The 15,472-nt window shown below is 44.8% G+C and overlaps 1 protein-coding gene across 1 annotated transcript in view; it reads right to left on the bottom strand.

Moving 5' to 3' along the window:
* Positions 1-8,197, bottom strand: part of MCF2L2 (MCF.2 cell line derived transforming sequence-like 2) — a 182,457-nt gene extending 174,260 nt beyond the window's left edge. The window contains exon 1 of the mRNA XM_087738487.1: positions 7,779-8,197. Within this exon, the coding sequence (XP_087594613.1) occupies positions 7,779-7,881 (103 nt within the window). The 5' untranslated portion in view covers positions 7,882-8,197. The remainder of the gene's footprint in view (positions 1-7,778) is intronic.
* Positions 8,198-15,472: the final 7,275 nt, after the last annotated feature.

Genomic DNA, 15,472 nt, shown 5'->3' with positions numbered 1-15,472 from the left:
TCAGACTTAGACCAGTCTGAGTTCACATGCTGGACATGGCGCTCTTCCAGCTCAGTCGTTCCTCAGAGGGAGTTATGTCTTTGGACTCAGAGATGTTATCTATGTTGTGCTTACATGACAGTGGAGCTTGAAGATACCGTGTTCTCAACCTGATTGTCCCCTACACATCTGTCCCTATGCCAAAGTGGAGCCTGCTATCCTTTCTTCCACTAAGCTCACAAGCTTTTCTTTACAGCGTTTCTGCTCTCAGAGCAGTACCTCCCTCCGTGCCATGATTTACAGATCACTTAAGGTATTTACAAGTGATGTTTTTCCATCTATGCATGTAAGAGTTGGCTGTTTCTTCACCCTGTCTCCCTCATTCCTCAGTTTCAATTCTGGCCATGTCTGCTGCACTGGTTAGTGTGAGTCACTGAAGCTGACTGACTAATAACGCACCATGTGCCATGTTATCCCTTTCACATCATTCTCCAGCATTTTCTTATGCAAACAGGAGCAGGCAGCTTTGTAGAGAATGCAGATTTCTCCCAGTCGCTGACCACCTGGGGAAATCCAGATGTTATTGCGCTGAACTCTACAGTGAGGTACAAGGAGCTCAGTCAGTGGGCTACAACACGTAAGCATTAACACAAAGCATTTGCGGTTTATCTTCTCCCAAACTCTTGAACACAAGCCCAGCACTGAAAAACAGGAGAAAATACACAAAAGGGGCTAGTATCAGGTACCAGACAGCGTGCTGTCAAAATTATTTTAGCAGTCATCCAAGTCTCATCCAGAAAGATTCATCCTAGATTGAATGCTGAGTCATTCCTCGGGGACTAAGAGAGGCCTCAAACATGGTGCAGAAGAAGGGAGAAAGGAGTAACAGCAATGAAACTGCTTAGCTTATTCTCTACTCACTGAGATGGTCTGGTGCTGCAAGTACCTTCGCAAGTGCTGAACCTCTTTCCCCTAGGGAGATGTCCTCTCAGAGGATCTCTTGGATTCAGGTACCATATGGAAGGCGAGAAAAGGAATTAAATAAAAGATGAGGCAAGAGGTGGAAAAAGGCCATTGTATTTAACAAGCTGCCAGGAATTGTGATAGATGTCAGCTCAGTTTAATTTCCACTGAGGCCATCTGAGCTTCATTCTACCACGGAGACGGGAACAGACAGGGGCTCCTCTCTACCTCCTTTTGGCCCTATTTGCTTTTTAATCTTGGGACCTAGCAGTGCAGAATGGTTGCAACTGCCTGCCCTGCTAGCAAGCGATGACTTCTGTCAGCACCAGCAGCTTTCATTGTGCCTGACCCAGAGACCTCCCACAGGAGGAAAACTCCTACGCTTGCTTTCCCCTGGAGAGTCCCTCCTGCCGCCTCCTTCCAGGTAGCCCTGGGCTTGCTCTGGAGTGTTGAAGAGGAGAGGGGGAATTGCCACAGTCTGACTAACTCATTGAATGGTGCTGCAAGAAGTCATTTTCCTCCTGCTTGTGGCCTAAACTATCTAATTATTCTTTTTTTTTAAATTATTATTTAATAACCAACCTCCCTCCCTGCCCCCCCCAAAAACCCCACCCCACCCCGAGAAAACCACCACATACTGTTCGCAAATGCCTGCTCTGCAAATTGGTAGTTCCTCCTTTCTGCTGTATTAAAACTGTCTGAAATACAGTTCTGAGACAGAGGTGGGTTCAGGAAAGCCATGAGAAGAGCTGACTCCAGCAGCAGACACATAGACTTGCTTGCAACTGAAACACACTGCTTAGAACAATTCGTCTGAGTCCCAACTAGTTTCCAGGCACCAACAGACAAACTACAGAGCCCAGCAGAGCTTCCTAAGGATGCACAGGACCCGGTGCCCAGCTTGCACAGCTGTGGAAGGGACCATGGGCACCACCAGTACTAACAGCAAAACTGGGAGCCTGCCACCTGACTTTCCTTTAATGATTTCCTTGTGTGTCAAACACTCCTCCATGCATTCACTCCAAGAAACAAACACCTACAAGCCACTACTGAGGTAGGCTGGAAAGTAAAGGGCAGAGGGAGACTGCTGTAGCATTGGATTTAACAGCAGCAATTTGGAGGCTTTCGAAACAGACAGTGACCTGGCCTGCAGACTGACAGAATGGATCGCACCTCAGCGCCATCCAGCCCAGTACCCTGTCTCCAACAGCTGCCAGCACAAAATGCGTAAGTAGAAAGTGTGAAAACCCTGCAGCAAGGAGATGGTAGATGGTAACTACTCCTATTCCCTTTTCTCCCCCTCGTCTTGGTCTCTTAGTGGCTTGAGAATGATAGCTCAGGGTTTAACAGCCAGCTTTGGGGAGTATATCAATAAATGAGAAAATAGGTAGGGCTGTAAGCAGCTTTTCAGTTCTGTGGGGCTCTGCATTGCTCTGCTTACTGCATGCTGCTGTAAAAGAAATGATCAATGGTAACACACCTGGATATTGCAGGATTTTTCTAACTTTCTCTTGAATTCTGTTAAGGGTGGCGGAGCCAGAGTCACATCCCATAGGAAAAAGTATTCAGCTAAAGTAAAAGACGGAATGTAGAAGAGAAACACCTCTGAGCTGTTCTTTCCTGAAACAGAAGCAGCCTTAGTGCATGCTACTGTTTCTGCTGGTTCTGGGAAGCTCTTTAGTCACCTCTGTCTCCTTAAACACAAGGCCAAACTATCACATAAATATTTTGCCTTGAGACAAACTAATGTCTTGGATCCCCAACTCATAACAATTTCTTATGGTCTTTATTTCTGATCATGCCACAACAAACCAGGTTAGAATGTGGGCTTCAAACAAGTACGATGCGCTACTTGTAATATTCTACATTTTGGAGCGTGCACTAGACACGTCTGCACATTTTTCATGGATTTCTGTGAAAGCTTGATTTGCACTTTTTATAGGCACAAACTTTGCAGCATTAGCAAAACACTTTTAAATTATTAAACAGCTCCCAGTGAAACAGCTGCACAGAATAAGCCATATAGAATGGGGTAAAATTAATAACCACAATCTAGGAACAAAAATGTAAACAAGTAGCTTGTTTAAGCTCCAAAACTAAAAAATATAAATTGTTATTACTGCTTCTTTCCCCTGTTCCGCTTTCCCATGTGGATTCTCTGAGGTCTAACAGAATGAGCTTATTAGCCTTTTCTTCACTAATTGCATCTTTCTCTTCTCTTCAGTCACTATTTTCATATTTCGCATGAACTTAATATTTTTTTACCTTTGTCACTTCACTAAATTTGGTCAAAATTGGCCAAAAGCTTTATTGGGGTACAGAGAGAAAGATGCAGATAACATGATCACAGAAGGTCAATTTTTTAATAGAAGTAGGTTAATGGAGAAAGGAACTCCAAACTACCACTTTTCGTTAGCATGAGATCCCAAGCAAATTTAGCAAACACATTTCTGCAGTTTTCTATTGTCCTGTTTCACTGGGAACGCAGCGATAGATGCATATCCCATGCTTGTATCTTACTTTTGGGTAAGGAAACCTGGTGTGCTGTGTCAGTGGAAAAGACCAGTCGCCCCTAGCTGCTCACCAGAAAACTGAAATTAGGACAGAGCTGTAGAATCAGTGGTTCGAAAAATGTTCCTGAAATGCATGAATGCTCTAAAACAAAGGGATGAATTTTCTGTTGCAGGCAGGTGAATTTCCATTGCCCTAATTTAAGCCTTTGCATATAAGTAGCAGAAGGCCTATTTGATATGGTACCTTGAAAGCTAATTTCTTAAAAAATCTCTTTTGAGTGTCCTTGCTGTACACAGACCCAGATCAGAAACATTGCAATCGTCTATCCAGCTGTGACACATTAGATTATTTGTGGCTTTGCAGCATAAAACAGATTCTGTGACTTGTGATGCTAAGCCATTGGCGTCGGACAAGTGCCAGCTCGGGTTATTCCATTCTGCTGACCCAAATTCCTCTCACGCAGTCAGGTGGATGCAGTATCAGCCTTCGCTTCCTGCCCCAAATTGTAGCACAGCCTCTCTTCACATACACAGATGTTTTACACCGCTCCTCAGAGCTGGTGGTTAAGCCAAGAGTGGTAGGAATTGACCCACCATAGTTAACAGACAGGAATTTTAAGTGATCGTATAAGTCCTGAGATGTCCATCCTAAACCAAGTTCTGCCACTGACTTTCCTTTTGATCTCCATCAAGTTGCTTAAATTCTTTTTTCTATTCATAAAATGGGAGACAGGGCAAATAAGAGTGTGTAAAACCAGATGAAAGCTGACATGAAAGTATGGGTTTTTTCTTGTATATATCATTTGTGCAATGTACTGCTTTCTGCAACTTTACATCAGTGCCTCCCCTACCATGGATGCTGCCAGACAGCTCATCTGGACCCGGCTGTCAATTGAAGATGTGAGGAGCAATTACAACTTAATTGGAAGTTAAGGGGAGTCGCTAAGAAAATCCTGCCTCTAATGTGCTGTGGAATACTTTACTGGTAACAGAGAGGAGCCAAGCTCTGCTGTTTCCTTTTGAGACAGCTGACATCAGTTCTGGCACTCCATCTTATTATAAAATCATTTTAAGAATAAAAACCTGCAGAAAATGCAGCACTGGGTGGAGGTGCTTGTGTGCGTAACTGTGCCCAGCATATTGCCCACACATAGCAAAGCCGGCATCAGACTTCTGGGAACCAACTGCCAAGTGTGGGTGGGTAGCAAGTGCACAAACGCATATTCTGGTGGGCTTCACAGGCTGGAAGAGCCGTACCATTCCCACATGCGAACAATCCTGCTGTCAGCGCCAGGCATGTCACCTAGCAAAGCTTCTTCCCTCCCCATCACAGAAGAGCTGCCACTTGCCCACCTACCCAAAGGACACGCTTTTTTCAAAAGACATGAGTGTTTCCCCAACACCTCCCAACAACCAATTTTAATGAAAGTAGGTTAAATTAAAAAAAGAATCTTGACGCAGCTTTGGTGACAAGATTGGATAACATTTTGTGCTACATCTTGGATAGCAAGCAGAAAGCCTGCTAGCATTCACAAACTACTCCTGTCCTAGACACCTGTGGTGGCTCCATTACCTCACCCACACCAGGGCAATCAGGAACAATCCCAGAGGGGCTGAGGGAGCACAGGGCTATTTAAGAGGTCTCATTTGGTCCTCTATCGTTATACACTGTGTAAAGATGTGCTACAGGGCAGGGTGCATGGCACTAGAAAAGTACCAAGTTAAAATAGCTGCTGTGGAGTAGGTAGATAACTTCAATGCTCTGGTTTTAACCTGGGTGAAGCAGGTAGCTATATGTATGAAGTCTGTAGCAGGATAAGAGGCTTTTTTTACAAGCGCATCAAGAGTCTAACACAACATGAGTCAGCTAACGAGGGATCAAAACTTCTGCCCAGGACAGATAAGTTGAGCTCCAGGCAATTAAATATGTTTGTGACACTCCTATTGACACATTAAAAATAAACTGGTGTGTCATCTACTTCACACAGACCAAAATGATCCCATAAAGGTTTTATTGCAAATATAAAGGTCTTTCTTTTTAATGCTCCCATAAAGTTCTTGTTTGGCTTTTTTGCAAATTTCGTGAATAAGTTGCTTCCCTCCTGCTACTGGGTGAGCTGAAAGCTGTGCTCCCAACCAAGAGTTGGCTACATTCTAGACAGGTTGAATGCCATCAGTCCAAGAGGTAACATGAGGGTGATAGATGCTGTAAAAACAGTAAACGCTATAAAGTATGTTCACAGCGAGGGATCCCCTCAGTTTGCTACGGATGAGAGCCCTTTCACTTGTTTGAGCTGCAAAGATTCCCACTGAGCTTTCAAGAGAACCCTGCAGCTGCCCAGGAATTACTGTTTCAATAAGCTACTGCTGATTCAGCTAAGGCAACTCATGGTACAAGGTGTGATTCATAAACATGGTGCATCATCAGTGGGTTTGGAAGAAATGTTCTTCCTTCAACCAACAACAATTTTTTTAACATTACTTGCTTCCGGTTTTGTACAGCTGTTTATTCTAGTTACATGATTTGATAAAAAATGAGCACCGTCTACAAAAAGGCAGGCAGACTCCACAAGTAGGGTCTGATTTCTAGGTCTTGAATGGCTGGGAAAATGGTGGGATTATCCTTCCCTGTTGAAAGCTGAGGAACAAGGCTCTTGCCTCACTGTGAAATGGAAAAAACCCAAGATCTGTGAGCGTCATTCCTCTCCCTAGGACTGACCTGCTGGTTGACCTCCAGGAAACCCATGAGACCCTCTAGCCTCAGCCACACGACCCAGAAACCTTGCCATTTGTCAGGGAACAGTGGAAAGGTTCATTAACATCTTTCTAGTGTCCAGAATGATTTCCTACATTGCTAAATGCTAACATAATGCTATGTTACCTCTAACAAATCCCTCCTGACATCAAGGAGCGTCCTCAATATGGATGGAAGGGACCTGTATTGAGTCTACCAGGAAAACCAGGAGATGCACAAATCCCTTTGGTTCCACTGAAATACTCCTCCTAAAAAAATTAAATGTGCCTCATACTGAATCCCAAATCCTCATAATAAAAATGTGAATTCATGTGACACTGTGTCAATCTGAATTTGTACAATTGCACAGCAACTCGTGTTGGCATCACTGGGTCAAAGAGGCAGAGGCTGCACGCTCTCCTGGCAATCATACCCTCTCTCCCACACCAAGCCCCTGCTGAGGCTACCAGGAGCACCAAGAGTGACCCTGGAGAAGAGCTTGGAGAGATGGGACCTGGCCCTAAGTATTTTATTCAGTTTAAGTCTGCTTTTGTGCTATTTCTTTAGGCAAGCTACTGATTGCATTTGCTTTCTTAAAACTTAGTTCAGGTGCCACAGCTAATATCAAACCCAAGAAGAATTTTGGTCTAAAATCTTAATTATATATTCTCCAAAAACCACATTTTGGTCACACTGTTTCATATACAGATTGAGCAAAGTCAATGGCAAATGCATTTCAAGATCCCGTACAACATCTTTGGCATTCACAACACACAATCCCTTATAAAGAATGACAGCTATAAAATTTGCTCCCATGCAATTCAACTGAAAATACTCTCTCTACATGATGCACCACAGCCACAATCTGTTTTAACTCAATTGTATGTAACAAAAAAGGGTCCCAAAAGCTTTTCTCAGTTGATATTTTAATCACCAGCATCTCGTACTGTCTTGCTAGTTTCAGGTTATTTGGTTCCTTGTAGTTTGGTCACCAGTGTCAGCAAGTGGGTAGCCAGCTTCAACTTACAAGGATGGCAGTGCATAGTATAGGGCCTTACCTGTATTCACTAGCATCTGAAGGTCAGCAAACAGTAAAATCAAGCCTGACATGGAGAAGAGCTTTTGGGATCCCATACTAGCACCTTCCAGAACCCTTGAAACAGCAATGGCAACAAAAAAGACTCTCTGAGAATGGGCTGCTATTCCGGTATCACAAGCAAAAGCAAAGCACATGAGCACTGCTGTTGCTCTAGCATCCTTCCACCATGCCCTTTTCTCTGCCACCTCCCTGCAAGGACTATGCTTGCGTATTTTACACAGATCAGTTCACAGCTAGGACACTCTCTGCTCTTATTGTTTCTGCTTTTCGGAGAACTGCATGTTTGAAAAACAAACCACACCATCAATAAAAGGCTGTCTAATTGCCCAAAGCCATGGGTTTGCAATCTGCTGATGGCTCCTATGTCACGCACAGGTGTGATATTGTCACACAAAGGCTTCCCGCCTGTACAGAGCATCAGCACCTCCTGGGGGAATAGTGCCCCCAAATCTACACAAATGTAATGAGAAGAAAAATAAAGATGTCTTACCCACATGGGTGATAACTGTAGTCAGTCGCTGGGTGAGCTCCTGATGTGACATCTCTTCCTCTTTTAACCAAAAAAGCATTTCACACAGGGAACTGCACAGCATCCAAAAAAAGATGCACCCAGAGTGGGAGGCTGCACACTCACTGCCTCGCTTGCACACAAAGCAAGGACCACTCCCACGGCACAGCCCTTCCAGCTCTCACATCTTCTGCCGCCTGCTCACCTCTTCCAATTTGCTGCTGTCTGTGCATGGACCTGGGAAAGCTCCTTCCGAAAGGGGATTTTACCCCCCTTGACAACAGGAAGGGAGCAGGAGAGGGGAGATAAAAAAAGGAAAAAGCAGCAGGAGAGTTGATTGCTTATGGCTTTTTCTCTCCTTTCTCCCGCGGATGAGGCAAAGGATAAAGAGACAAACCAGCAGGCAGATACCTTCCTCCAGGGAGACTTTTGGATGGTGATGCTGTGAGTCAGGGAAAAATCCTGGAGGTAGGAATGGTATCGGCAGGAGTGGAGCTGGCGGGAGAGCTGTAACAGCAGCAGCTGCTCTGCAACGCTCTCTTCACCAGCGTGCCTGGGAGTCGAGAGCAACGCGCCAGCAGCCTCCAGTGCTCCCCCTTGGCCCCTGGGGCCCAGATGCCTTGCCGCTTGTCCCCAGGTGGAGCCCCACAATGTCCCCAGAGACCCTCCTCCCACCCCCTCTAAAAGCCCTTGCCTGACAAAAGGGGCTGCCGCATACATGGAGGGGGAGGGGGTCAGTGGGCTTTTTTAGGGGTGTTGTGGCCAGAGGTTTTGTTGCCCTCCTGCACGGGCAGGATCCCCGAGATCCTGGTGTGACTGAGCCCACAGGACCCTCTCCAGCTGCACGCGTACAAGAAGGGTGAATTATTTAGTCCTGGGTGCTAGGCAGGTCTCACCTGCGATCATGGCCACAGAGCTCAGCTGTGCCCGTGGGCAGGCAGACACTGCTGGACATCAGTGGGCCAGAGCAGGTCTGTGGGGAGCAGCTGCCCTGCGTGCCAGGGACACAGCTGAGCTTTGCACGGATGCATGGCTGCCTCAGGGCAACTGGCCGCTCAGCTACTGGAAAGCTTCATCAACCCTCCCAGCTACAGACCCCCGCTGGGATCTGGGAAGAGGAAAAGTGAGGCAGGCAAGAAAGCGAGAAAAGGCAGGGCATGCCAGAGACTTGTATGTCTCCATTCCCTCTTAGCACCTCCTCCTTTGAAGCCTACCTGAAGCTCCACACAAGATACTTCTGGAAACAGGGAAAATTTATTACACATCTAAAAATTAAGAAATAAAATAGAGAAGGGTGCAGCTGCCTGCAAGATCTACTCTATTCCCACAGAATGGATTCAGCTTTAATTCCAGATTTCCCTACCCATCCATAGGACTTTGCTTGGGTCCACCTTTCCAGACATGCCAAAGAACATGACATCATGTCAACACAAAGCTGGAGCTGTAAAATACCCCTGTGGGCTCATCGGATCTTACAGCACAATTAGTGCGTCAGTCCTGGTGTTGCAAAAGCTTTTATCTACCTCTGTGATGGGAAAATCCTATAATCAGGTGGCTGACCTACAAGCCAGCCTGAGTCTCTGTGCTGTTGTCCTCATTTTTGGATGATTGACCAACTGTGCTGAGCGGTTTCTTGCATACATATATAGAGTTAGTTTAACAGCAAGTCTGCCTGAAAACAAGCGAGGAGGATGACTTGAGAGCCACCCACCTGCCAGCATTTTGGGATTAAAGCAAAAGCCATTTTTTTCTGAGATCCTCTTTTTACTGCCCATCTGGGCAGTAAAGTTCAAACTGTAAAGACCTCGACTAACATTAAAAGGATTCCCTCAACCAGGCATAATCTTTGGAGGGGTCTGAAAGATCTGGGACGCTTTATTTTGCTCTCAGAGGGTCACAGATTACAGGCAGGAACACGGGGCTAGAGAAGTCATCGTGTTTCCAGACACTTAGCAGATTTTTTCTTTTTTCTTTTTTTCTGCAAGCAGACACTGTATAATCCCATTCATAAATGAATTAAACTTCACTGAAAAGTGGTGTAGATGGTTTGCTCTCACTACTCCTACAACAAGGCTGCTCAAGAACATCAAGGATAGCTAAGAGCCTTTGTCTTATTTCTAGCTGAATTTATTCTCAGTTATTTTAAGACCATATGCTCCTACACCAGCATTGTTATTCAGCATCAGTAACTGCAGACATGTGTACATTTGCTATTTTAAGATCCTTTTTCTCTTATTATTTGTTCTTGCTATGTTAGTCTGCTTTCCAGTTTTCCACTATACCTTCAATAACTTTGGAATCTGTTGGTCAATTGCAGTCCAACGCAGGAGACAGAAATTCTGACAGGTACACTGAAAATTAACAAGGTGTAAAAAGCCTGAAAGGGGAAAGGATGCAGTAGGGACTGAATAATTATTTTGCGGCTGCTCCCTGCCCAGCTTATATTGTGGGGTGGGTTCCATAGGATTCAGCTGGAGTTGAGGGCGCTGTCCTATGATGTGATGAACAGAAGGGGGAAACTGGGGTCATTTTGGTGAGAAGGTTTAGGCTGCAGGACGCAGCCATGGGATAGCAAACTCCATTAGTTTTACCAGTCACAGGATGATTTCTTTACACTGCCAAGATTCAGTGGTGCCTGCGTTAACAAAGGCTGCTGTTCATAGTGCGTATTGCTGTTACAAATTCCCAAATGGAAGAGCCACAGGGACTCAACCAAGTCAGAAATACTGCAAAAGCACTGGTGATCCACAGTTCAAGACCCAAGTTGAGATGGGGAGAAACAGGAGCCTGGACTATAGGGATCTCTTGGAGACAGAGAGAAATGAAAGCCCCGTGCCTGTCACTTGAGGAATAGCTCAAAGATGCCGAAGCAACTTAGTCCATCGCTGTGATGGTAACAATTTCCAGTGTTGCGTGTATTTGTGAAATTGAGCCCGCGCTTTCACTGATACAAATACAGACTTCCCCTCTGAAGGATAAAAGCCCTTGCTGGTATACATGTGTTAGAGGTACAGAGGATCATGATTTACGTTTCAGGCATGAGCCAGGGTCTCACCAGAAAGCAGGGCCAGGGGCTGTATGAACACCACGATTCCACTATTAAAATGATGGCCAACAGACAAAAGAATTTCATTTCTCCATAGAACGACAGCCTGACAAATCACCAGCCATTTATTAGATCCTGAATCAAACAGCTGAGGCCAAAGCATTGTAAGCAATTTTAATAAACAGTAAATTGCACACCACAAACAAAAAATGTTTACAAGATCCTATGGCCTGGCCAGATGGAAGGGGAAACTCTCATAGCAAAAAATATAGAGAGATTAATCTAATCTTTCCTTCTTTTTCATCTTATGTAGCTATGTATCTCTTTCTTGTGTCACTAAAAACCATTCAGCCAACTGAGACTGAAGGGCTACTAAAGATCAAAATTCAATCCATCCATGAAACTAGCCTATCTTCTCCACTGTATTGATTATCTCCATTTTCCCAGTCCTACATAACCTTTACAGGCTCACCTGTCCCTTAGTTTTTCAGGCAAATCTCCTTCCAGAACAAGATCATAACCTTCTGGTGTACAGAGTGCATCTAAAGACACTTTCATATCAGAAAAAAGGCAGGCTGATGGAATAACAGAAAAGTTTAGAATCCCTTTCCCAGTTTTCTTCTTTTGCAAACAAACTACTTTGGTTATCATACCTCTTCCTCCCTTAACTTTTGTCTACAGACTGTCTGATCCCCATATCAAAGGCTGGGGCTCTGTTACTGGCTGGGAAGAACTGCAACACTGTTGGCACAATCAGGAAAGGTAATTACACTGTCACCACTTCTGACTGGTTATGGCAGTACTTCAGATCTGCAGTACATTTCCATTAGTAGGAAAACTGGTAAATGAGTCAGATACTTCTTTGAAGCTTACCTACAAAGAAGGCACACAGAGTGCTATTTCCTTTCTGTAACATCAATCACGTAGTAAAGGAAAATACCACTCCATATTTCAAGTTCTCTTACTTTTGTTCTTTTTGGAACACTTCAGTCAACAGTGGGCTTGCTTGGCTTTTAAGAGGGTCACAGGGCTAGTGCTTCTCTGGCTGTTCTTGGCTTTCCACTGTCCTCTCAGTCAGCTCCTGTGACAAACCTAGGCTTCTCTGCCAAAACGTGCATGTACGCTTTTTCTCCTGCACACAGCTCCCTCGGCAATGCCTAGGTCTCTGCCTTCACACTTAGCCTCTTGGCTAAGCTTTGCAAAGCCTGACCTGCTTTGCCTCAGATGCTGTTTCAGCTACTTTACTTGAAAAGGAGCACAGCTGCTTGTAACACTCATTCTGAAGAAGAGGCTGCTGAAGACACTAGTTTTAGCAAAGCTCTCTGCTCCTCTCCCTTTCTTCCTTCCCCATCATAAACCTTTTTGTCACCGTCCTTTACATCAGCCATTCACTGTCTATGCTCCAGAACAGCTGTCCTGACACAGACGGGGGCAGTAGCCCGTCTGTGAGTAGGACCATTAATATACCCTTAGGAAGAGTGTATGAAACAGGCCACTGAAAGAGAGAGTCCCTCTCCAGTACTCCTCTCTCAGATTGCAGCGGTCTGTAGTTCGTGGATCTTCTGAGCTTAAGTTTGCATTTGCCTGATCATATTTAATACTCCATTTCTTCATGAATCTGTCTTGTTATGTTTTGAATCTATTTATGACATAAAGTTTCGTAGCAACAAGATTTGCAATTTACATATGCATTCTGTGAAAAAAAAAAAAAACCACAACCTCTTTTGGTTTTAAATCTGAAGCCTGCTAGTTCAATTTCAGGCCTTTGGTTCCAGCATCTGAAGAAGGAATGAATAATTCCCTATTCGCAGTATCCATCTTAGCCATAACTTTCCGTACAGTGATCATATCCCTCAGTCACTCTTTCCTGAGCTGAGCCGAATGCTGTTCTAGTTACTATCTCTTCATAAAAAAAAGCCAATGCCTACCTTTCAACTTTCTTGCCATCTTGCTTTGGATCTTCTCTTGTTTATGCAGCTCGGACAGTGAAAACTGCCAGTTTCAGTCTGCTCAGTGTTGCTGACATAATTCTGACAGAAGTCTTCCAATGCTGAAAGTTATTAATGTTTGCTGTTAAACTTTTAAGAAAATCGATATATACCTACTCCTATAGCATTCATTTCTTTCAACACTTTCTAGCATCTTTCCTCTTTTAAAACAAAGCCTGAATTTTGGACAAAGCTGTTGGACAGTGATCCTGTAATTTTTAGGGTCAGCTTACTTCCTGAACTCGATGCAGTTTATTTAAAGGAAGCCACTTGTCCACTTTCAGCGTCATAAAAAGACCCAAGCTCATCTCCCAGGAAGCATTAATGCCAACTGGCTGAAGGTCTAGACCGATGGATGCATGGGCAGTTCTCCATCAGAAGGCAGAGTAACTTGTAAACACCGATGTCCTCCCCCTAATCAATTCTTCTGCCCTGCTGCTGTCCCCAACCCCTGACACATTGGTCATCCGCCAGATGAGCTCTTGAAGCCTGCAAATGCTGGCATAAGAAGACTGCGAAGGAAGGGGACCAGGCTTCCCATTTAGATCAGCTCAAGCTGCCAAAAAACTGCCCTCCCACCAAAAGATGCAGTCTTCACCTCCCTACCCATCCCACCACATGCTCCCACCTCTACCTTCTGTTTGCTATAGCAGTAGTGCAATGTAATGGATCATTTCACTGAGCTGCTAGATCTGCTTGTACCAGTTGTGAAACTAGACCTGAGGTGCTTGGAAAACGCTAGGGTTCAAGTGTGGCTGGAGGACCTGGCTACGATGAGAATGGAGAAGGTTGCCTTCAGTCAGCATCAGTAACGAGGCACCTGCCACTGGGGTAGTACGGTTTTTAAATACCAACACATCATGGGTTGTACAGCTTTATGAATTAAAATATATAAATAGTCTTACACAAGAACAAATCCAGCATGCATCAAATGATTAGCATTTTAAAGCTAAACTGGCCTTTTTATACATTGGACTAGCAGTTTCTACAGGCCACATTTCAGGAGCACTGATAAGGCTAGTGAAAAACACAGTCTTTGCCATGGAAAACACTGGGGTCACGCAAATGAGAGGCCATCATAACTGTCTGAGTTTGATCTGTTGGACCTGAAGATGGTGAGTGAACGCAATTCAATGGAATAGAGCAAGCATAATTTTCAGTCCTTGTATATCCAAGGGGAAAGGAGAGAAAAACAGGGAGCAACAGAGAAGAGCTTGGGTTTGATTATTCCTTTCTGGAATTTTTAACTTTTATTAAGGTAATAAAAGGAAAAGGTGTGTTATGAAGTTAAGTCTATGTAGCAGACAGGAAGTTCCATTGCTGAACTGAACCTGAGGCTCATACCTAGCTGATGAAATGCTCAAATGCCAGGTATATTTGAAGTGGCCCCATTAAGGAGAGTGGATCAGACACCACCAAATAGAAGGAAGCTTCAAAAATACAACAAATCTTTATACAGTTTCAGAAAGAAAGCTAATCAGTTCTAGCCACTTATGCTTCCTTACCATTTCCAAGTTACCATGACTTGGAAGTATCAAATATAATCACAGTAGGAAAAAAAAAATAGCATTGCATTTTCATCTAGAACAAGATAACTTCAGTAATTATATGTGTGGGCATTTTTTGCTGCTAAGACTACGATCAGGATTTCATGCTTCAATAGCAGAATGCCAGATGAGAGGAAACAGCTTATTTAAAATTGCCCAGACAAGGATTACAGGCTTGTCTCGCTGATAGAGTGATGTATTTTCAGCCTAAATTCTTCCCTGCATCTCCTTTTCCAAAGACGGTTCATCTGTTGCCATAGAGACCATTTCCAACCCACTCTGCTCCCTTGCACAGGTTCTGTTCTGGGCGATCGCCAGCAGGGCTGCCCAGGCCGGCTGTGCCGCCTGCCCAGCAGAGCTGAACATCTGCAACCACACCATATACAACTGCTGGCCGCAGAATTGCTTTATTTTTTTATCCACAAAACTGGGAGGATAAGGTGTAGCTACCCGGCACATGAAAATGTGGGCGTGCATCGCGACTGCCAAATCCACGAGGATGCTTTTGTCCTTTAAAGGGAACTGTCACATCAATCACACCCCTCATTTTCTTCCTGGCTTTGCTGTAATGGAGATTATTAGAAATAATGGGAAAACCAAAAAGATTCACCTTCGCTTCACTGGCAGCTTTTGCACAAGTAACCCCCGTGCCTGCGCACCCGGGGTTGTTCCTGGCAGGGCGATGGCAAGGGCCGGAGGTTTCACAGAACCACAGAATCCCAGGTTGGAAGGGACCTCAGGGATCATCCGGTCCAACCTTTCCAGGCAAGAATTTGCCCCGTACAGACGAGGTGGCCCAGCACCCTGTCCAGCTGAGTCTTAAGCGTGTTCAGCGTAGCAGAGTCAACCACTTCCCTGGGGAGATTATTCCAATGACTGACTGTTCTCATTGTGAAAAATTTTCCTTTCGTGTCCCATCGGAATCTCCCCAGGAGTAACTTGTACCCGTTACCCCTTGTCCTCACCATGCGACTCCTTGTGAAAAGGGAGTCTCCACCTTTGAGCAGTGCTGACCGCACGATCGCAAACCGCCAGGGGCAGCTGGGGCAGGACAGGGCCGGGGGAGACTGCGGCCTGCCTGGGTTTCACTCCGGG

The sequence above is a fragment of the Nipponia nippon genome, unplaced genomic scaffold (genome assembly GCF_047370975.1).
Source record: "Nipponia nippon isolate SJK-2023a ecotype South Korea unplaced genomic scaffold, ASM4737097v1 scaffold_7, whole genome shotgun sequence".
In the NCBI taxonomy this organism is placed as follows: domain Eukaryota; kingdom Metazoa; phylum Chordata; class Aves; order Pelecaniformes; family Threskiornithidae; genus Nipponia; species Nipponia nippon.
The sequence above is the reverse complement of the archived record's forward strand: the minus strand, read 5'-3'. Positions and strand labels throughout refer to the sequence as shown.